At 42.0% G+C, this 22,578-nt stretch overlaps 1 protein-coding gene across 8 annotated transcripts in view; it reads right to left on the reverse strand.

Moving 5' to 3' along the window:
- The window catches only part of PLD1 (phospholipase D1), a 204,828-nt gene that overhangs the window by 52,867 nt on the left and 129,383 nt on the right, over window positions 1–22,578 (reverse strand). For 6 of the 8 annotated variants that reach the window (XM_038583904.1, XM_038583901.1, XM_038583903.1 and 3 more), the window contains exons 14-19: window positions 20,108–20,311; window positions 18,906–19,119; window positions 18,224–18,337; window positions 12,392–12,520; window positions 11,535–11,653; window positions 9,870–9,983 (exon numbers count right to left, since the gene is read on the reverse strand). In XM_038583904.1, coding sequence (XP_038439832.1) covers window positions 9,870–9,983; window positions 11,535–11,653; window positions 12,392–12,520; window positions 18,224–18,337; window positions 18,906–19,119; window positions 20,108–20,311 — 894 coding nt within the window. The remainder of the gene's footprint in view (window positions 1–9,869; window positions 9,984–11,534; window positions 11,654–12,391; window positions 12,521–18,223; window positions 18,338–18,905; window positions 19,120–20,107; window positions 20,312–22,578) is intronic. The other 2 variants (XM_038583905.1, XM_038583907.1) reach the window with 1 other exon arrangement.

A 22,578-nucleotide genomic window follows, 5' to 3' on the forward strand; every position in this document is an offset into this window, starting at 1 on the left:
CAGAGGCTGGCTGTACATGGGAGGGTGGACTAGAAGACACCCAAGCCTTTATAACTAAGGACCGCTGTTTCACTTTTTCTTGTATTGTAACTGACTGTTGTGCAAAGTCGGGCATACAGTAGGTGCTCAATAAATACTTATTAATTGGTTTTCCTTAAGTAATAGCATGACGTTGCAGAAGAATCACAATGGAGATAGATTTGCTATTCCTGATTTGAAATGAATATTGAAACTGTCTCTCATGAGGCCAACTGAAATTGAAAACAAAAGACTGGCTCCACATTATTAGGAATACATAAAGTGATCCACGGTGTAATTGGTTTTATGTCTGCTATATATAAAAGATCTTGTAAAATTCTTGATCTAATGAATAACTTTAAAAGCTGCAACTATAACACTAGTGAAACTCAGACCTAGTCCTTACTAACATCATTGATTCTATCCTCAGAATATTCTTTACTATGAGGCATTTATTACAAAATAGCTTCCCTCAAAAGAGGTACTTAATTGCATCAGATGACTATGTGCCACTGGAACATTTAATTGTGAGTGGCGATAGTAAAATACCTCCAAAGAAAACTCATAAGGAAAATTTAAATAAGTTTGATCTGCACTGGGAAATTTATCTTGATTTCACCTCATCTCTAGGGAACCGGATTATTGTCCATCGGTAGAAATGACAATGTTTTGAAGAAATAGAAGTTTTCCAGTTGCTAGTCCACTCAGATTTATGTTAAATTTTGTTGCTGAGGGGCACAGCCCTGAAAATGGAGGCGACCTTGAGAAGGTTCTCCACTACACATACTGATCCAATTCTACACAACTTTGGGAACAATATATACAATTGCAGAGTACATTGGACAGATAGAAACTCTGGGGATCTGTGCTACAGCTCTGCCCTTACCAGCTCTTTCACCTTCAACAAGTCATTTTAATATCAGGAAGCTTGGTTTCCTCCACTGTACAACTAAGATCTCTCTCTCTCTCAATCTCTGCCCCCCCCATACACACACACACACACACACCCATGTGCAAGTGCACACATGTCCCACAGTCTCTGGGTGAAGAAATAAATGGCATAATAAACACATGGCAATGGCACGTGGAGCAGAGGAAATATTTGATGTGTTGGATTTCTACCTCTAAGAACTTATAGGTGAAGTTTTATACCACCTTTGGTGGTCACTTCTCAGTCTTCCCTGCAAATCCAGAAACCTTATATTTTTCCATTCCTTTCTCACTCTCAAAATTTGCCCTGATTAGGGTATTGAATAAACTCATTTACATAAGATATAAATGAGCAGTGCCAAGTAGGTTTCAAGTCTAATCAGTTTGGAGTAGTTTCCTGGACAGCTATGCCAAAAAGAGGCTCCTAGGAACTAGACACACTGGGGAGGAAAGCTAAGATTGATGGCCGGTGGCTCCAAGAAGGGAAAGCATGCAAATCATGCATTTGCCCTCTTTCCTGTGAAAGATGATGGTAAATGTTTCTCTTTTAAGATGCACTTAAATGTTTAAAGTAAGTATATTTGTAGGGCAAAAGAAGAACCTGAAGGACAGCGTAAGCCAAGAAAGTAGAGGTGGGGGCCCTGATTGATGCCTATTAAACTGCAGCCTGTGGGAGATTGCCCCCCTTCCGGGGGTTCAGGTCAGCATCAACAATCCGTTGTTTGAGTCGAAACCACTATTGTTTTCTCACAATGAAAATTCATTTTTTTATTTTTTATTTTTAAGATTTTATTTATTCATGAGAGACGCAGAGACATAGGCAGAGGGAGAAGCAGGCTCCCTATGAAGAACTCAATATGGGACTTGATCCCAGGACCCCAGAACCGTGACCTCGGCCAAAGGCAGATGCTCAAACACTGAGCCACCCGGGCACCCCAACTCATTTAATTTTAATAAGTCATCATTTTGTATTAAATTTGAGCATATCTTCCAAGTAATACAGAGAAAAATAACTTGGCGTTACTATTTACTATAATTCTAAGTAGTTAAAAATCTATCAACACAAGAAAAACTAAAAATGCAGATTTCCCTTTGGTCCTGCCTCTACCTTTAAAGCAGGGAACTCAACTGCTTTAAATGCTTGATGGTCTAGAAGGTTTGTAAACAGTCAAGGAGGCGAAACTCATTGTGATTAACTCCCTTCTGTTTTAAATTTAAGATTTACTCTCTCATTTTTCTTAACTGGTCTGACCAATGTGTCTCACATTTCTGTTTTAAACCAGTGTAACTGAGACAAGCCTCAGACCCCTGCTTACACATGCAGAAACAGGCCTTATCTCACTGGTCCCAAGTATTCTGAGAGTCAAATCTAACCCTCACTTTTCAAACCTCAAGCTTGAATACACAATTGTAAAGCCTATAAAAAGACCATATTTCTAATTTTATGTTTTCGTCTTCAAACTGTAACTGGAACCAGTCATTTTCCTTTGTATTATGTCCTATTTTTTTTTTTAACCTGAAAGATCGCCTTCTCGGGCAAAATAGGTGAAGAGGAGTAAGAGGTCAAACTTCCAGTTATAAAATAAATAAGTCACAGAGATGGCATAGAGAATATAGACAATGGTATTCCATACTGGAATAATGTTATAGGGTGACAGTGACCACACTTATCATGGTGAGCACTCGGTAATGTACAGAATGGCTGAATCATTTTGTAAAGATAGATAGATGATAGGTAGATAGATAGATGATAGAAAGAAAGAAAGAAAGAAAGAAAGAAAGAAAGAAAGAAAGAAAGAAAGAAAGAAAGAAAGAAAGAAAGAAAGAAAGAAAGAAAGAAAGAAAGAAAGAAAGAAAAGAAAAGAAAGAAAAGAAAGAAAAGAAAAGAAAAAAGAAAGAAAGAAAGAAAGAAAGAAAACCTTCTCTTTTACCCACAAGCCCAGACTCCTTATATACAGTGGGCCCAAGTTGAATATATGGATTGAAATACAGAAATCTCTTCTTGAAGGAAGACTTTCCAAAGTTTCTTAGTATTTGTCCCAAGTTGCTTTCTTCTTACTGTAATGCTTTTCTTCTCTATAAATTCAGCACATATCTTAATTTCGTTTTATTTCCCTAAACTCCCAGGCCAGTCATGGACCACAGACTGTTAGGACAAGAGCCAGCCATATGTCTCTCAAGCAGAAGTTGGCTTCCATGTGGAAGCTCATCAGTGGCACAGGTCGGGAGGTAAGAGAAGCATTCAGAGTGTTGGGTCTCATCCTTCCAGTCTGTACTGAGGAGCACAGCAGGCCAGGAGCACTAAGAAATGGACTCCACTCAAGAATTCGCCTCATCCTATCAAGCCCTTCCTTCTAATGACCACTCTCGTGCCACTGAGTGTCATCCAGTCAGCACACAACATGTAGGAATCCACAACATGTAGCAATCATGTAGGAGGGTGCTTTTTGCCTGAATAGTAGGGAGAAGTTATCTTTGAGGCTGAAGGAGAGGAAGAAACACTGGAAGAATAAAACTTAAAGGGAGAGAAATCTTAGGAAAAAAGGTATAGACGGGGGCTCTTGGGAACCAGAAAGAAGCAAGAAGACAGTTGAGGAAGGACTTGGGGCTGCTGCCCCAGGAGAGGATCTTAAAAGGCAAGCACGCCAGGCAGCTCTGCCTCCCTGAGGCCCTTGGTGGTTACAAGCAGCCGGATCTCTGGGGTGGGGAACCGTCTCTCCCTACGGGCTACCACCTCGGGCACTGGGGTCAGGCTGCCCAGGATCCAGCCTCAGCCACACCGATACTCCATGAGCTCTTTCAACCTCCCAAAGTCTCACTTTCCTCATCTGTGAAAATGAAGAGGTCGCACAAAAGTTCAGTTTGGTGACGACTGAATGAGATAATCCACAGATATTGATGCTAAAGCTTCAGGGAAGCACCAGGCAGGGAGCGAGCACTCCCTGTTCATGGGCCTTCTCCCGCTAAGAAGCACAGCAGCAAGTGCAGGAAGGCCATGGCACGAAGACCTGGTCCATAAATGGGAAATAGCTTCCATGTTAGGAAACTGCCTTAGGGGTAAGGGGCCTTCTTTTACCCTTGCCTACCTACTTCTTTTTTTTTTTTTTTCCACAATACATTTTGTGGGCCTTTGGAATCTAGGTTGATTTGAAATCTATACTGATTTAGACACTGATTGAGGAAATCTATGTTGATTCCTACATTGACATCCTTCAGAGAGTCATCTGGCCATTTTCCCCAAGTGTAGGAACAAATTTTTCCACTAATATAATTTGGATGTCATTCACAAAGACCTGTATTTCTTTTCTGCTTAATTTTTTTTTTTAACGGAGAGATAAAAGATGTAATTCCAGTGGAATTAGTTCTCTTGATTTGGCAGGACTTCTCAACAATGATTGTCTAAGGAACGGCTTTTCTCCAATAAGCTGCTCAATTTAACAAAGAGGATTGGTCCCTATGTTGATCCCATATTTTTTCTGAAAGATTTTATTTATTCATGAAAGACACACAGAGAGAGGCAGAGAGAGAAGCAAGGTCCCTGCAGAGAGCCCAGTGTGGGACTCAATCCCAAGACCCCTGGATCATGACCTGAGCCAAAGGCAGATGCTCAACTGCTGAGCCACCCAGCGCCCCTGATCCCATATTGATGCTAACTTGGCATCAGGCTTTTTCTTTTCTTCTTCTTCTTCTTCTTCGTCTTCGTCTTCGTCTTCGTCTTCGTCTTCATCTTCTTTCTTCTTCTTCTTCTTCTTCTTCTTCTTCTTCTTTTTTTTTTTTTTTTTTTTTTTACCTTGAGAGACACGCCAAATGTCCTCTGTCTTGGTCCTTTAAGTGACAATGATAGCATCTGAGAATCTAGTTTGCTCCTTTTAGGGAGAAAACGAGCTCTTTTATATAGTCTGTGCATAAGTGGTTTCAGAGCCATCTCTCCTCCACCCATGGGCCCCAAGTCCTTCTCCTGCTTTCTTCCCTAAATGTTCTTGGCAGGCTTCTGAGAATGCCCAGTTTGGAGGGGAAACACTCAAGATTATTTTAAAAGTGTCAGTGGAAGTTGCTGAAATCAGCTTTCAGATTCAGACAACTTTTTTTTAGTAGCAGAAATTCGTGTTGGTGGGGGCGGCCTCCGTTCCCCCTGCCCTGGCTCCGGCCTCCCTGACTGTTCACCCTGGCCGGTTATGTCAAGCCTTCTGCGACTGCTGTGCATCGCGGCTGGTGTGGAATTACCAAGGATGATGGGGCCCAATGTTTTGGTGTTAAAGAATTAAGTAATTGGGTTCCCTTTTGCAAATAAAAGAACATGAGTTTCACCTACTATCTACTTTATTACGTCAAATGCTCTCTCTCTCCATTTCAATAAGTACATGGTATAAAGATTTTGTATCCAGGACTACCCTAGTGGCCCACCCAGAAAAATGGAAACTTCTTTGCTCTAAACTCCTGAAAACACTAGGGAAAGCTTGAGAGCTGAAACTAATATCGATATAATCCAAGCTAGTGCACCTTTCTAAGGGCTTTGCGTGGATTCATTTAGCCATCACCACCAGGCCTGTGAGGCAGATGCTATTGGGATCTCTGTGTTATTGATGAAGAAAATGCATACAGAGATGTGAAGCACTTTCCCCAAGGTTGCACAGCTGATAGGTAGCAGAGCTGGGATTTGAACACACTAACTCTAGAATCTACCCTTCCCCTTGTAACCATCCCCTTGAGTTAATTAAAGCTTGTGGTCTCTAAATTTTGTTACGAACAATAAATTGTTAAAAATGATGTTAGAATTTGTTTAAAAAGAATAAGCCTAAGAAAGAACTTTATTAAATTGTGTTAAATTTCTCAACTGAGAGTATGTAAGAGTTATTTGGCTATTGCCACATGACAGCTGAGAGCGGGAAGGGCCTGAAAGGACGACAATCAACCCTTTAAATATCAAGTTGCCTACTACACACCAGGTCTTATCTCCTGGCTCCCTTCTGGATGCTCTGGAAAACCAGGAGTTCAGCTAGATTATTGCTTTTGGCCTCTAGGTTCTATAGGCTCATGACTCGAAAACAATAATGTCTAGGACAAGATGAATAATGTTGAGAGCCAGGAAATAATGTGAAGTGAAACAACACCGTGGTCAGAACTTTAGAGAAAAAGAGAAACAGAGCAGGGTCTTTTCTTTTCTTTTTCTTTTTTCTTTTCTTTTTTTTTTTTTTTTTTTTTCGGTTTCTGATCATCTCAGACTCTCCTGACTTAAAAAAATTGGCATCGTCTGGCTGGGCCCCCGGTTTTCACAACCGGAGTTATTTTGGCAGTTCTGAAAAACATCTTCAGGTTCTGTGAGGTCTAACACTTTTTAAATTGAGGGGGAGTCCTCTTTAAGAAAAAGAATACTGATTTACAAATGCAAACTTTGCATATGCTAGAATTACAGTCACAAGCCTCCTTACTGATCTCCTTGCTTTCCGCTGTCTCTAGTCTAAGTTCTTCATCTGTGTAAACTTTGGGTCCCAAAGTGTGTTCATTCAGAGAGGTGGAAACAGATGTGACAAAAATGAGAGCTCCTCCGTCAGTTCAGCTTGGGAGATTCTCAGCACATTCATTCTTAGCGATTCCTGATCCACACCAGCATACTAAAAGTGCTAAGAAATCCTGTGCTTAGAAAATCCACAAAAACCTGTCTGTCCATGGAAATCGGGGCATAGCTATCAGCATCTCACAGGTAAAGCCAGGTTTGGAAATTCTGATGTTGGTTGGTTTTCAGAAAGCATTCCTATAGCATGCCCCAGGTGAAAAAAAAAATAAGTTCCAAAGTTCACTAACATCTCCAGGATCAGGTCCAAATGAACCGGGCCAGCACCCCAGGCCAACCCCAATCTGGCCTTATGCCGTCTCAACCCCACCCACCTTCCAACTCCTCAAGAGCAAAAGGTCTGAGCCTCTTAGTTCCACCACTGACTGCACAGGCCAGCTTATTGCTTATGAGAGACACCCAGTGCTCTGCTCTCGTCCCCACTGCCGGACTCTCACAGCATGCTGGGCCATGTACTTTCACGCTGGCCATGCGTCCTAGACCACATCCAGCATCATTAATTGACTACGTCAACGTCATAGCTTCCTCTTTCCCCCAGCTAACCACATTTCCAGAGGCGAAGAACCATTATCTTCTTTCTTAGCACCCAGGTATGCATGGATGAGCTCCCTGTGCAAGCAGATGGCACTTAACCAACCTACGAGTAAGTCTCGGTAGACTTCCTTTCACATCAACTGGCTCCACTGATTCCTGAGACCGGGCCACTGGAGCATATGGAAGATGAACATATAAGCCTATTAGGAGGTTCACGGGTCCAGCCCCACTCCTAACACTGCATTCAGTGACGCAGAGAAGGTGACTCAAGAGGGAGGCAGTTTATAGAGTGGACATGCAGAGTATCTATCTAGCTTGCAGGGGACTCAATGAGATTCTATAAAACAGGGCTTTACCAACAGGTAGGAGAAGGCATATGTTTATTCAACACCAGGATACAACTTCCTCTGCTGGTCACAAAAATGTACAATTCCGGGATCCCTGGGTGGCGCAGCGGTTTGGCGCCTGCCTTTGGCCCAGGGCGCGATCCTGGAGACCCGGGATCGAATCCCACATCGGGCTCCCAGTGCATGGAGCCTGCTTCTCCCTCTGCCTGTGTCTCTGCCTCTCTCTCTCTCTCTCTCTGTGACTATCATAAATAAATAAATAAAAATTAAAAAAAAAATGTACAATTCCCAGAAATTCCTTCCTAATAGATGCTTAATTAGTATCTGCTGTGATAAGTCGATCACCGAATCAATTTTAACGCCACCTCAAATCTTAAATTAAACTCTCTTGTTTTCTTAACATGAAGGCTCCTACTTTATCTTATAACATGGGTAATTTTTCCCTCTGAGTAGAATAAAATTAAACAGGTTCATAAAATATTCATTAACTTACATATGAACACATACACATCTATGTCTCTAAGTTTAAATTACTTATCTCCTGTAGCCTGGGATAACTAAATATTTGCTATAGGTATTTCCTAAAATGTCTTTCTATTCCTTAGACACAAAGGAGTACTTGTGTATAGTACAAAGTAACTGATTTAGGCCTTTCATTTACATGATCATATTCACTAGAATCCATGACCAGCTTATATAAGTCTGTATTAGTGATGTCAGTAGCCCACTGCTGGACCTTTACTTACACAATCCTTTTTAGAGGGGAGCGGAGAGAGGGAGAAGGAGAATCCTAAGCAGGCTCCACGCCCAGCATAGAGCCCAACATAGGGCTCGATCTCACAGCCCCGAGATCATGACCTGGTCCCAAATCAAGAGTCAGATGCTTGACCGACTGAGCCCCCCAGGTGTCCCTACTTAAATAATACTTTTGATGATGACAGTGATGACCTTGAACAAGGGCAGCCCATCCTAGTTCTTTCTCTGATGACCTCAAGATATTAGAGCCACAGTAACAAAGGACTAGAGCAGGATTTCAAGCTCCACCTCTATCTACAGCCAGCTGGTGACCCTGGACAGGTCTCTTAGCTCCACTGGGTCTTAATTTTCCTATTTGTAATTTGAGGTGCTTAGACTGGATGTGGTAAAAATTATGTGACTCCATTAAGCAAATTCCATATTCTACTAAAAGATCTCCTAAAAGGCGTGTGGTTAATTAGGAACTAAAATTAGATTGAACTATAACTAGCTTCTTAGAAGTAAAGTTTCAGCCACATTCCTGGTGCTTAGCCGGTATCAGTCCCAGGTTTACGGGGATATCATGTTGCTAGGGTCACTTCAGTCCCCAGTTTACTGTGTGTCATGTTGCTAGGGTTACTTCGGAAGCAATTACAGGACCAGCCTTTCCTTGACTGGCCTTTTCTAAGGATATTTATTCATTTACACATTTTCTAATTGTGAACACATTTATTGGAATCCTTGTGACATAAAGATTTTTAACATATGTGTCCACTTAATATTCTTGAGGAAACTAAAACCAGGCCCTTTATAGCAAATGTCATGAGTTGAGGACAAAGAAACTTTTCAAAATATTCTGTATGTATAGATGAGCTGTTCCAGATTGATTAATCCTCTTTAGTCACTCTGTAACCTACGAGTGATAATATCAAACACATTAAAAAAAAAGGCAAAAAGATAGGAATATAAATTTCTGGAGCATTTGATGTTTTTACAATTTATGCATGAAGGATTATACAGATTAAGAATACACATGCTTTCTGTGAGACCCTCTCATAAGGGAAATGCTTGTTAACTAGAATTGTTTTCTATAACTGTTATCAAAGTGAATCAGCTAAGAAGATTATCAATCACCTACCACGTGTAAGACTCTAGGATAGCTATAGTAGGAGGAAAAGAGGCCTAAAAAACGAGTGTGTTAGGACATCTGGGCGGCTCAGCGATTGAACGTCTGCCCTCCGCTCAGGTCATGATCCCGGCGTCCTGGGATCGAGTCCCACATCGGCTCCCCGCAGGGACCCTGCTTCTCCCTCTGCCTGCGTCTCTGCCTCTGTGTCTCTCATGAATAAATAAATAAAATCTTAAAAAAAAAACTTAGTGTGTTGCTAAAGAAATTGATAATACAGGTGAAATAAAAGACACACATGTAAAGATAATGATAAATCTGCTGCAGTGTAGAGTAAAAGACGAGTAACAGAAGAAACAAGTGCTAAGGAAGTAAAGCTCTGTGTTTATTTGATTTATAAAAGAGCTTTTAAAAGAGTATAAATGGAATACATTTTAAATTAGAAATATAATTCTAAATTTTAAAAGGTCTCTTCAGATTTGTTTTGGACTTGTCCTCATTGTGAGGTCAACTCAGTGTCCTCACTGAAGCCAACGTAATAGACACTAAATCCAATAAGAATAATTTTACCCAGTAGCATCTGGTGAAAAAGAAAAGCCAGACTTACCTGTACATTGGCATGGACGGACCCAGGCACTTGATATTTCAACTCATGGGCTGTTGTTTGAGATTTTGGAAGCAGGAAAGGATATGAAAGGGACCGATATTTTGATTTCATGATCTAAAATAAAGGAAAACAGGTTAAAAAAAAAAAAAGATCCAGATGAGAAAATAGCTCCCTTCCTCCCTACTTTGTGATTATAAAAGAAATTCAGATTCATTTGAAAGTGAAAAAGAAAAACGTTAACTGTGGAGTTTCTAGTTGAAGAGGCAATAGATTATTTATTTTTATAATGTTCTTTCCATTTTCCAGTGTCAGAGAACTCCTTTTCTCCTTCTTCTTTTTCTTCTTTTTTAACCTTATGTAGTGGGCATGTATTATTTTATATTTTTAAAGAAAGTTTAAATATACTCTAGGATTTAGAGGCACATAGTTGCAAAAATGGCATTTTTTTTTTGTAGACTGATTCCTTACTATGTTTTAGATATCTTGTCACAGCAGTACAGCACTGCATATCCTATTTTAATAACTTCATAAGAAAATGATAAAGAACCATAATTTGTTAAACAAATTCCTATTAATGTACATTTCAGTTATTTCTCATTTTTTCAGGCTTATTAGAAGCAATGTCAAAATAAATTCCCTATCAGATTACTTCTTTAACTGAAATAGCCAAAAAAAAAAAAAAAAAGATTTCCTAAGCTAAAGGTTGTATAGTTTTTAAAAAGCTTTCTGGGGTTTACCAACTTATCCTACCACAAACAGAGCATAGAAGCATCCGAAATCCCAAAACCAATCCCAGATACTAGTAGGTTAAGAGTAATATCCTTTCATTTATTCATTCATGCTCCCTTCATTTCTGTTAAAAAAATATTTTCATTATTTCTCAGACTCCATGTTCAGTGGGGAGTCTACTTAAGATTCTTCCTCTCTCTGCCCCCACCCCTCCCCCTACTCTCTCACTCTCTCTTCCTCTCTAAAATAAATAAATCTCAAAAAAATATTTCCTTTATTTCTAAAAAGTCATCAAGTTTATGTAAATAAAAGCTTATGCAAATGAAAATCAAGGTGAGATTCTAAGTTGTTGATAAGACTTTTTCCCCCCAGATTATCAAGGAGACTAAGGCCTCATCACAATTTACAGTAAATAAGATGGGACCTTAATGACAGCCAGATGGTAGGTACTTAAGTTATTCCTGTAATGAAGGCACAGCCAGTCTGCAGAGAAGGAAATGTGCTCACACCACTCCCCTCGCTCAGAGCCGCCTCCCAGAAGCCTGGACCAGTATGAACCCAGCGCAATGCCAGGACTGGGAGGACTGGAAAGCTTGAGCTCTCGCATCCAAACGAGACCCCTGTCCCCCCTACAATAGGCCTCCAGATGACCGTCAGTCCAGACCCGATGCTTAATCAGCACTGAGTATCCAAGACATTAAAAGGATCACAGCAGGCCCTGAACGTAGCATCCGTCTCTCTGTGCACTGAAGTGTCTGTGGAGTGAAAGTTCAGGAACATCATCTTCTTCTGCCCACAGAGCCCGGCGCCCTGACAACCAGGCCCTCAATGCCAGACGAGCCACCGCAGCACCTTCTCGCCAACCCCACCAGGTTTCTCGTCTCCCAGGCTCGCTCTCTTTATGCGGACGGAGTCACGATGACACCAACCACGGACCTTCGTGAAGTTCCAGCGCTGGATGAAGTGACGCGCCACGTCGCGAGCCGCCTTCCCATGGACTGCGGAGGCAATGTCGTGCCACGGCATCCGGGGAGTGGAGTATCTGTCAATGAAATCTGCCCGGTGGCCCGGGCAAGCATCGTCACTAACTGTGGTGCCAGGGACGAGCCATCTGATTCCAGCACTGCCCCCAACCATGATAGGTAAAAGGAGACATGGGAGTGTTGACTTGGCTTAGTGGAACTGTACCTTGATGGCCAAGGGAAACATAGATACCACATGGAGGGGCACAGTCCCCCCGCAACCGTGTCCCTCCCCCACGATGTTTCCATTTCACTTAGTATGAGATAATCACTAGGCAAGGCAAGATGTGAGTTGGTGCCAATTATCTAAGGTGTGTCCTTAATATCACATTTTCCTTTTGTGTCCTGTTCAAATAACCCCAGGCCATGTACACAGTTCCATCTCTATCTTCTCCTAGACGAACATGTACAAGTGATAGTCTGAAAATGTGCCATTTTAACGCTGGGAGATGAAGATGATACTCAGAAAAGGAGATGATCAAAGGAAGGGCACCATCTCTTACAGAATTACAGATGATTACCCCCAAGATATGCCGAGATGAAACCTAGAGTTTGCAGACAGCAAGCTATATCTCACGCTCTTCCCTTATTACGACTATAAGGAAAAGTCCTTAAGCGTATGGCTGAATCATAGTCCCCAGAGTTTTTACCAAATACCCAAAACAAAGCAAAGCAGAACACAGGACATGATAGCCTGCCCATGCAAACTTGCTCAGATGCTGACAAGTAAAAGACAAAATATAAGCAGCCACCCACTATCATGGTACTCACCAGCAAAAGGTTTATCAAGTTGTACCCAGTCTTTGAAGACAAAATTGCAGTAGTCCTTTCCATGCCAGAACCTGGTTTCCCCATGGAGCTCTCCCATGCCCGTCTGTAAACTGCGGAGGGAGCTGGTGTCTGTGAAGGCAGCAGAGACTGTGTTCAGGTGGGCCTCAGGGAGGGAGGCTCACCTCTCATTTATTAACCCCTTAGAGACTTCCGAACTGTTCTCCTTAAGGCTCAAAACTAGGTGTTCGTGCCATCTGAGGCCGTGGGCTGGCAAGGTTTCACAATGCACACAAGTTTATCATTAGTGGGTAGTTGGGCCTATCACCAGGCTCGTCACTTGACACTGAAATCCAACATTCTCTGCCCCGTCTACCAGATGACTGAAGTCATCGAGTTAACTGTGAATCAAGAAGTCACTGGGGGGGACAATCAAAGAGCAGGTCAGGTAGAGAAACACGAGAGGCAAAGGCCATGAAGAAATCATGCCCTTGGCTCTCCCCGACCCATACGGTGCATGCCCGATACATAATTCTTGTCTTTTGCACCTCAAAAGCAAGAACCTCAGATTTGCAGCCCTAGATCGTCAAGCTAAGTGATACTGAGCTTCATCGTTTTGGATCAGGGATTCCTTATACAAAGAAAGGAAGAATTTGGCCTACATGGATGGCATCTAAAATCCTAGGCCCCTAACATTTTACATTCCCAGCATCAAAAATGACACCCACGAAGAAAATCACAACACACAGAACTTATGATTACACAGGTGCAAAAGCAGCAAACCACTGCAACGTTCCACAAAGAGCCCTGCTGGGAGCATTTTACTTAAAGGTAAATACTTTGCCTTAAATAGTTTGTGCATTTACAGGGCTACGTTGACCACAAAGACCACTAAGCAGGAAGACAAGCAGAACTACGAATCACAAATGCAGCGCTTGGCACAAAAGAGGCACTTAACAAATAGACACTGGATGCAATATTGGTTGAGTGAATAAATGGTAGCAAGTACCAGTGAGAGTTGTGGCCTGGCCCCCTACCACCACACGTCCCCACTACTGTCTTTCTAAAATGCAGACTGTTGGCTTAAAAGCATTTTAAGACCACCTGCTACCTACGGGGAGTCAAATCTGTAAAGCTGAGTGTGCACAGAAGGCTCTTCCCAAACTGGTGCCAACCTCCCTTTCTGATCCTTCTTTTCCCCACCCCAGGCCCTGTGTGCACCACATTTCTCACAGTATTTTGACAGGCGTGGTCTGTTCTGTCTTGGTGCAGTTGGCACATTATTCCTTCCATCTGGAATGATCTTCCCTCCCTCTCATCCTCGTCTTCACATCCTCCCAGAGCCACATTAGCTGTTACCTGCCCCACCGATACCTCCCAGACCCCAGCAGGGAGAGGCAGCCACTAGCTGTTGAATAGAACCATCAGCAGCTGCACGCCCCAGGGCCCCTGACTCTGGGACACAAGTGTGTGACGATGCTCCCCGCCAGTCTGCAAACTCCTCAGGGGTGGGGCGTGTAACTTCTCTGCTTGGTGTAGGTGCCGGTATTCAGGAGGCAACCTACAAGGATTCGCATAGCAAAAGTTTTTAAACAATCACCACACACACTACCAACATTCTATCTCAAATGGAAATAATTAACCTTCAAAGGTTACTGAAATAATCTGTAAAAGAAAAATGTCTTGGGGTACCTGGGGGACTTGGTCAGTTAAGTGTCAGACTCTTGATTTCAGCTCAGGTCATGATCTCAGGGTTAGGAGATCAAGCCCCAAGTTGGGCTCTGCACTGGGTATGGAGCCTGCTTAAGATTCTCTCTCCCTCTCCCTCTGCCCCTCCCCACCTCTTAAAAGAAAGAAAGAAAGAAAAAAAAAGAAAGAAAAATGTCTTAAAGAGCTAATTTTTTAAAGACTTTATTCATCATTCATTCATTCATTTTAGAGTGTGCGTGCACATGTAAGCAGGGGAAGGGCTAGAGGGAAAGAGAGAAAAAGAACGCGAAGCAGACTCTGCCCTGACCCCAGAGCCTGACACCAGGTCCATCCCAGGACCCTGAAAACCATGACCCCAGCTGAAACCAAGAGTCAGATGTTCAACCAACTGAGCTACCCAGGTGCCCTTTAAAGTGGTAATTATTAACAAAACTCAGCCACGTTAAAAATAGAATTCTGTTGACTTCTCCCAGGGGTTTATGTTCCTGCTGCATTAAGACTGAGAGGCCAAAGTACTGGTCATCTGTTTGCTCACCAGTCAAATCTTTATAGTGAGCATGGCACTTCGCATTTTTAAAGAGAGAGAAAAAAAGGAAATAGAATGAGATAAATAAGGGTCAGATTCCAACATTTAAAAATATATATATATGTAAGATAATAGATTATACATACAGGCTAGAGCTTTACGTCTACATACATATGTTTGTGTAAAAATTAACTTTCACCTACCAGTTAGGATAAGAAAAGCAAAACACAAAATTCTCGTCTCAAAAAACTATGTTGGTACTAATTGGATTCAAGCTGCTCATAATTCAGACATGGTTTTGGTTTCAGTCTAAATAATCTTGACCTAAGTTATCTCAACTAAATCAAGGTCTTCCTCAGAACAAATCAAATATTAAGGCAATGGAGCCCAGGACCCCTAGTTACTGGGATCACTGCTCAAAAGCGCAGGAGCAGCTATCAGCCGAAGAGAGGCTTTTCACCCCCACGACGCCGATCTGCGGGGCCCCTCCTGAGTCTGCATCTGGCTCCCAGGGATTCATCAGTGCACCTGCCTCGTCTTTGGCGCGGGCTCATGCCAGTTTCCTGCCATCCTCATCCATCCACAGCCCAGGCCTGCATCCTCCGCACCATTACTCCAACCCCCCTTCTTGGGGGGGTGCCTTCTTTCCTGGTGCCTCCTCCCCAACAAAGTTCTCCTGACCTTCTCCTAACCGTGCCCCTCTAGCACCAGATTCTCCTGTGGCTCTAAGACGTACAGCCAGGCCCAGGGCCTCACTCGGCCATGTCCACCTACTTGTCCCACCAGCACTTAAAATCACGTGTTTGACACTAGAATCACTAGTATCCTCACAGAACCAAGCCTTCCCTTGATGTCCTTGATTTCTGCTTTCCGTTCATTGTCACTCAAGCTCAAAGCTCCAAATCAATGTTGGCTCCCTCTCTTTCCTTCTTTTTGATCTTCCCCACCTACCTCCTGACGGCCATTTCTCAAATCCCATTGAAATTCTGCGGATTCCGTCTTTGGAAAAAGTTTGTTTTGTTCACTTCATTCTTGGGACAAGCTAGTTGGACTCCGTGTGTCTCTAATGTAACTTAGTACAACACCACCCTTAACCTCTCCATCCCCCCCACCGCCCATCCTCTCCAACCCCTACCCCTCACCACCCCCCCCGCCCAGGAATTCTCCAACATCTAGTGGGTGAAGCTCAATGTCGCAACCTGATTTTCAAGACCCTCCCAATACAGGTGCAGATTTATCCCACCAACCCAACCTGTACACAAATTTACTAACACCTTAACCATAATTCTAAAACCCAAAAGCTCTGAAACGTCAAACGTTTTCTTACAGCTCATTTGTTAGTAAAATCTGACCTAAACTGACGAAAGGTTATATCTTTGTTTAGCCCATCTGCTGTTGCACAAATATAAACGATTTGCTTACAGGGTATTTCCTGGACCCTGCAAGCAGTATAATATTATAGGTTTTGCATTACCTTTCTAAAATCCAGAATCCTCTCATTTCTGAAGCACATCTGATCCCTAGGAGTTTCGATAAGAAACAGCAGACCTCTAGGTATTTACATACTCCACACCTATGTCTGAGACACTGAAATACACATTTTTTTGGCATTTCCCATTCAGGTGCCTTAAGATGTAACATCTACCTGGATGCCCGTTTTTTTTTTTTTCCCCATTTTAGGCTCTATCTACTAAATCTTTGCCTATATTCAAGGCCACTTCCAAAATATGTTCTCAATGAGTTATATTTAAAAAAAAAAACAAAAAACCTGATTTTTGAAAGTCGGATTTTAGAATTGTGAATTGGGCTTTACATTTATGGACAAGGCTTTATTGGCAACCCTTACCTGTAGGCGTATCTCCCCCCTGCTGAATTACTAAGGCACTAGGTCAGTGAAACATTTAAACCCAATGCTTACCTATTAGACAATTAACTCTTTGACAAGAGAAAATAAGCCTTCTGTATCTTATACTGTTGAATCCCTGAGAACTGTGTTTAGACACGCTTTAACCTACTGTTCTTTATCCCTTATGATTAGATATCTGGGACTGGAACACTGTCTCAGCTAAATTGCAGAAATGATTTCCTCCCCTCAGCCATTTAGTTAATCTTGCTTCAAAAGAAATATCAGCAAACAGTTGTCGAGTATAAGAGGAGAAAAAGTCAACTGTTTAAAGCTAACAGTCATCAGGCAAAGCCACTGCAACTTAAAATTCTCCCTCTTGCAACATCATTTTGAAAGAAAAAAAAATCTTGAAGAATGGCTGAATGATTTTGAATATATATATTACAGAAATGTGTCGTGATTACTAATTACATTCCATATGAACTGATTTTAGTGCTATTTCTAATTAACCCATAGTGATCTTGCATGCACGCTACACACTGATTTCTATACACCAGTAAGGTTCACTAGAAGCCCAGTTCATTGTGGTCTTTATTTTTAATGATTTATTTATTTGAGAAAGAGAGTGAACAGGGGGGGGTGGAGAAGGAGAGAAAAAAAATTTCAAACACTGAGCATGAAGCCCAGACATGGGGCTCAGTGCAGAGCTTGATCCCATGACCATGACCATGACCATGACCATGACCGGGGCTGAAATCAAGACTTGGACGCTTAACCAACTTCACCATCATGGTCTTTTGCGTTAAGGTGAAACTAAGGCTGCAAAGAAGTTAACCCAGTTTATAGCCTCAGGAAAGGAAGTTATTAACTCAAGCAAATACTCAGCTTCAGATTTCTCATGAAGAGCTACTCTATGTTTAATTCGGGTTTCAAGTCCTATGAGACACTATAAGTTTAAGTCATTACACAACTTAAACGTAGAGCTGTGCTCTTTAAATTCCTTTTATAGAATATAGAATATAGTAGAATGTTACTCTTTTTTTTTTTTTCAACACAAATTCACATGGAACTTCCATATATGCAGGATTTCTCTGGTTGGAGCAAGAACCAATAGAGGTGGGAGGGCCCAGGGCCCACCTACTGAGGGTTCTTCTCAGACCCCGAGAAACACCAAGGTCCCCCATGTGACTCACATCCAGCCCCTGCAGCTGGGCTCTGCCTCAGTCTTCTAAATAGCACACTAGAACCCTGGCCTTGGAATTCGGCCAAACGCTTGTGATGCAGTAATTCGCATTTCTGCTGACTCACAAATCTGCCTTGTGAGCTCTGGGAGGCTGATAAACCGGAACACCACTGTGCAAGTTCCTTATCATCTCTGACCCTCAGTTTCCTGATCGGCAGAGAGGGAGATAACACTACGACTCCCAAGCACCACCAGTGCTCAGGGTCCTAACAGGCAGTCCGCACATGATAAACTAGCTTAGGATTTTCCTGTGGCTGCCAGACTTTGCGATTGTTACTCATCCCTTGATGCGATCCAAGGCCAAAGTCCTCTTCATCCCCGCCACCCCACGTTAGGTCCTGAGTAACTCATTCAAACACGTAGTTCTTACAAAAGCCCATCAGGTTACAATTTCTAGTAATACGTGTGGCGTGAAAACTGTGCAAACAGGAAGCCAATCCAGAAACACACTCGGCTCATGCAGCAAAAGCGGAAGCCTAAGGACATTTTGCTGCTTCACACATCACTTACCCGTGTCAGGTCTAGGGAGCCCCTGCTCAGACTTACTGGAAGAGCGAAAGAGTTTCAGGTGGGGTTTTAAACCATGGATTAAATTCTGACGACTTCTACAGTGATTACAATAACCTGGAGAAAGTTGAGAGTTCTTTTTTTTTTTTTCTACACAGAGAAATACATATACATCAAGTTTTCTAAACTGAAGAGCAGCCTCGATCATTTTTTAAATGAGGCAAGTCTATAAAATCAGTCATAAATTCTGTGCAACAGAAAACCGCAGAGCTCTAAGACAGATTTGGAAAGAACAGCAAATTTATAAGATGTAGAAAATCTAATGTTTAAAGATAAAAGCTTCATGTATCACTGGATAGGAAGAGAAATGAAATTTCTTCCCTGAGAAGTGAAGGACACCTAATGCTTTTCTCTTCGTGACTTGGCATTATTTTGGAAACGCTTAGTCATCCTGCTACCATCAGAAGTATGAATTGGGGTCGTGATGACTACGTATGTGAATAAAACAATTTGTTCTAAATGAGGCCAACCAAGCCTCAAAATGGCAGGATATTGACTAGGGCCATATAGCCACCTGTCAGCATCGCTCCTATGACTCCATTCCAGGAAGATGGGTTTTAAAGACTGGTAAACACAGGGTCCAGGACAGAATTATTGAGATACATCCTGGCAAAGGAAGACTTACTGGAGGCGCTGCCAATGCTGCTGATGCTGTCTACATTGTGCAGGTGATGCCTGTGGAGCTGCCTGTAGAGGCTAAATTTAGAGAATTTTCTGGACTTTCCTATTCCTTTCAGCTTTGAATCCATATCATCAACACTCTTCGAGGTGGGCACATTTTTACTAGATTCCTTTTCATTTTTCAGGCTTAGGGATTCCATGGACTCCGTTGTTTCAGCCTGAGAAAATTATTTTAAAAAAAAAAAAAAAAAGACACTGCGTAAGGTATGCTGCAATGCGATCCTTTAATTCCAGCTGAGCTGAAGTGTAAAGTTCACACATGACAGAGGCCCTCTAACCGACACACAATACTGGGTGAGGTCAGCCACAGGGCAGTGGAGGATTCCTAGGAGCCGGGTCAGGGCTAGCACAGGGATACCAGGCGTTCCATTGTAGCTCCTCCTTCAGTAGGCCAAATTCTTGAAATTTCATCCCTACTAACCTTTTTATTCCAAACACAATTACGTGAGTTATAGTCACCGTTGAGCTACCGAACTTCTGCCTCTGATAAATGCTTTTTCTGTTAATTATTTTCCCAGCTACTTATTCACCAACTCTTTCTTTCCAGAAAGGTCACATATCCAGCAGTAAAAAGAGATGAGCCCATCAAAATTGTAATAAGTGTATTGATATGTTGGCCACCGTTAGGGTTGAAACAAGTCAGCACTGCGTGTGGATACGGGCGTATGGGTGTCTTGGCAGCTCCTGATGTGAAAGGTACTTCGAGAAGTTATTAACTTCCTGCATTCAAAAGAAGCCCCTCCATGACTCCTGCCCTATTTTTGCACGTCTTTAAGTAGGAAGATTTCAAAAGGCTCAGCAGGTGCTTGGAATAAGTCTGCTTGTTTAACGTAAAGCCCAATCGACACATATTTTTGTTTATGAACCTTTTTTCCACACGAGAAATGAGCCTTTTCTTTAAATGGAAAACAAAGGAGCTGCTCTGAGCTATCAAACACGCTATTGGATCTCTTTTCTCTTACAAGAGAAGAAACTGAGAATAAGAGATGCGATGTTACAGACTTGCCAGGTGGTGTTTGAAAACAGGTCTGCTCATACAGGGATACGCCACCCCTCATTCGACCAACCAGTCAGTCCCGCTATTAACGCATAGGTATGCAAATCATGTCCCTTCTATGCAGTTCCATAGAGGTGAAATCCACTTACTGTGAAAGAACCCAGAGACGACGGTCCTCCGGTGACACGCTTCACACTGCCCACGTCCGTGAGTCTGTGTTCGTTATCATCCCACCTTCCATAGGCCAGGTCGATCCCACCCACAAAGGCCACTGACTGGTCGATGACCACAATTTTCTCATGATGAGCCCACAGATACACGCTGGATGACACATGATCTGGGTGCCTCATCACCTTGGGAGGGAAAAGAAACACCCACAGGTGATGCACTTTTTAAAGTGTCCTTCATTTTGTAATAAAACAGATCTGTCTTCTCCCTTGAATAGCATTTTCTTTTTCTTTCTTTTTTCTTTCTTCCTTCCTTCCTTCCTTCCTTCCTTTCCTTCCTTTCCTTCCTTCCTTCCTTCCTTCCTTCCTTCCTTCCTTCCTTCCTTCCTTCCTTCCTTCCTTCCTTCCTTTCTTCCCTCCCTCCCTCCCTGTTCTGCTTTGGTCCTCTTTCAAGACTTCATTTAAATTCAAGTTAGTTAACATTTAGTGTAGTATTAGTTTCAAGGGTAGAATTTAGTAATTCGCTACTTGTATATAACACCCAGTGCTCATTACATCACGTGCCCTCCTTAGAGCCCATCATCCAGTTAGCCCGTCCCCCCACCCCCTCCCCTCCAGCAACCCTCAGTTTGTTTCCTATGGATAAGAGCCTCTTACTGTTTGCGTCCCTGTTTTTTTTTTCTTTTTTTGCCTCCCTGTCTTTATCTGACTTTATTTTTCCTTCCCTGTGTTCATCTGTTTTTGTTTCTTAAATTCCACATATGAGTGAAATCACATGGTACTTGTCTTTCTCTGACTGACTTATTTCACTTAGGATAATATACTCTAGTTCCATCCATGTTGTTGCAAATGGCAAGATTTCATTCTTTGTGATGGCTGAGTCATATTCATATATATATATATATATATATATATATATATATACACACACACACACACATACATCACACACACCACTTCTTCTGTATCTATTCATCAGTTGGTGGACATTTAGGCTCTTTCCATATTTTGGCTATTGTGGACATTGCTGCTATAAACATTGGGGTGCATGTGCCCTTTCAAATCACTATTTTTGTATTTTTGTATCCTTTGGATAAATACCTCGTAGTGCAATTGCTGGATCTCAGGGTAGCTCTATTTTTAACTTCTTGAGAAACCCCCATACTGTTTTCCAGAGTGGCTGCACCAGTTTGCATTCCCACCAACAGTGTAAGAGGGTTCCCCTTTATCCGCATCCTCGCCAACAACTGTTGTTTCCTCAGTTGTCAATTTTAGCCATTCTCCCCTGAATAGCATTCTCTAGAATTCAAATACCAAAATGTGCTATGTATACACCAAAGTTCTAATTTCACTCTCAGTATTTAGAAGAGGAAGACTTTCAGTTACTTTTTAAGCCTCTCCACCAGCACCACCCCATACCACATTTTGGGGCAGCTGCCATTTAGCTAGTAATTTGGCCATATAGTTCAGTAAGTCAGCTCGACATAAGCTGATTCTTTTTTCCACTTTAAAGAATTCCATTACACCTGATATTATTTTAAAAACAAAAAAACTCAAAAAATGTTTAACCAACATCTATCTCTGACAAAATTTTTAATAGGTATATTGATATTTTGGCAGCCATTGAATTAAAATGGCAAGCATATGGATATAGGGATATGCATACTTTGTCAGTTCTTGATTTGAAAGATATTTTTAGAAGATATTATCCTCCTGCTTTCAAACAGAATTCTTTTTAAATGATCCCAGACTGACCTGTTTTTGTAGATCTTCTAAGTAGAAACATTCCAAAAAATTTTGAGACTACTTTTTTTAGTAACCTACTTCTTTTATGTGTGGTAAAATACACATAAAATTTACCATATTAACCATTTTTAAATGTACAGTACAGTGGCATAAAGTACATTCATATCGTTTGATCATCACCACTATCTCCAGAACCCTTTGTTTTGCAAACCTCTATACCCATTGAACAATAACTCCCCATTCTGTCCTTCCTGCAACCCCTAGAAACACCATTCTACTCTGTCTCTGACTTGGACTTATATATATAAATAGAACCATACAATATTTGCCTTCCTGTGATTGGCTTAGTTCATATAGAATAATGTCTTCAAGGTTCATCTATGTTTTAGTGTATGTCAGAATTTCCTTCCTGTTGGGGGTGGGCGGGGGGTGGGGGGGTGGGGGTGACTGGGTGATGGGCACTGAGGGGGCACTTGATGGGATGAGCACTGGGTGTTGTGCTATATGTTGGCAAATTGAACTCCAATAATAATAATTTAAAAAAGCCAGAATCATTTTTATAACAGAGTCAAAACGCTGGGCCTTTGCTTGGAATCACCAGGAAGAGGAGTAAGGGAAGGCAGTGTGGGGCTTCCTTTCCATGTGCGACCATGTTTCCCCTACTACCAGTGTCAACTCCTCTTTAAAGTGTCAGTGCTGATGGCTGA

This window comes from Canis lupus, chromosome 34, assembly GCF_011100685.1.
Source record: "Canis lupus familiaris isolate Mischka breed German Shepherd chromosome 34, alternate assembly UU_Cfam_GSD_1.0, whole genome shotgun sequence".
Classification (NCBI taxonomy): Eukaryota; Metazoa; Chordata; class Mammalia; order Carnivora; family Canidae; genus Canis; species Canis lupus.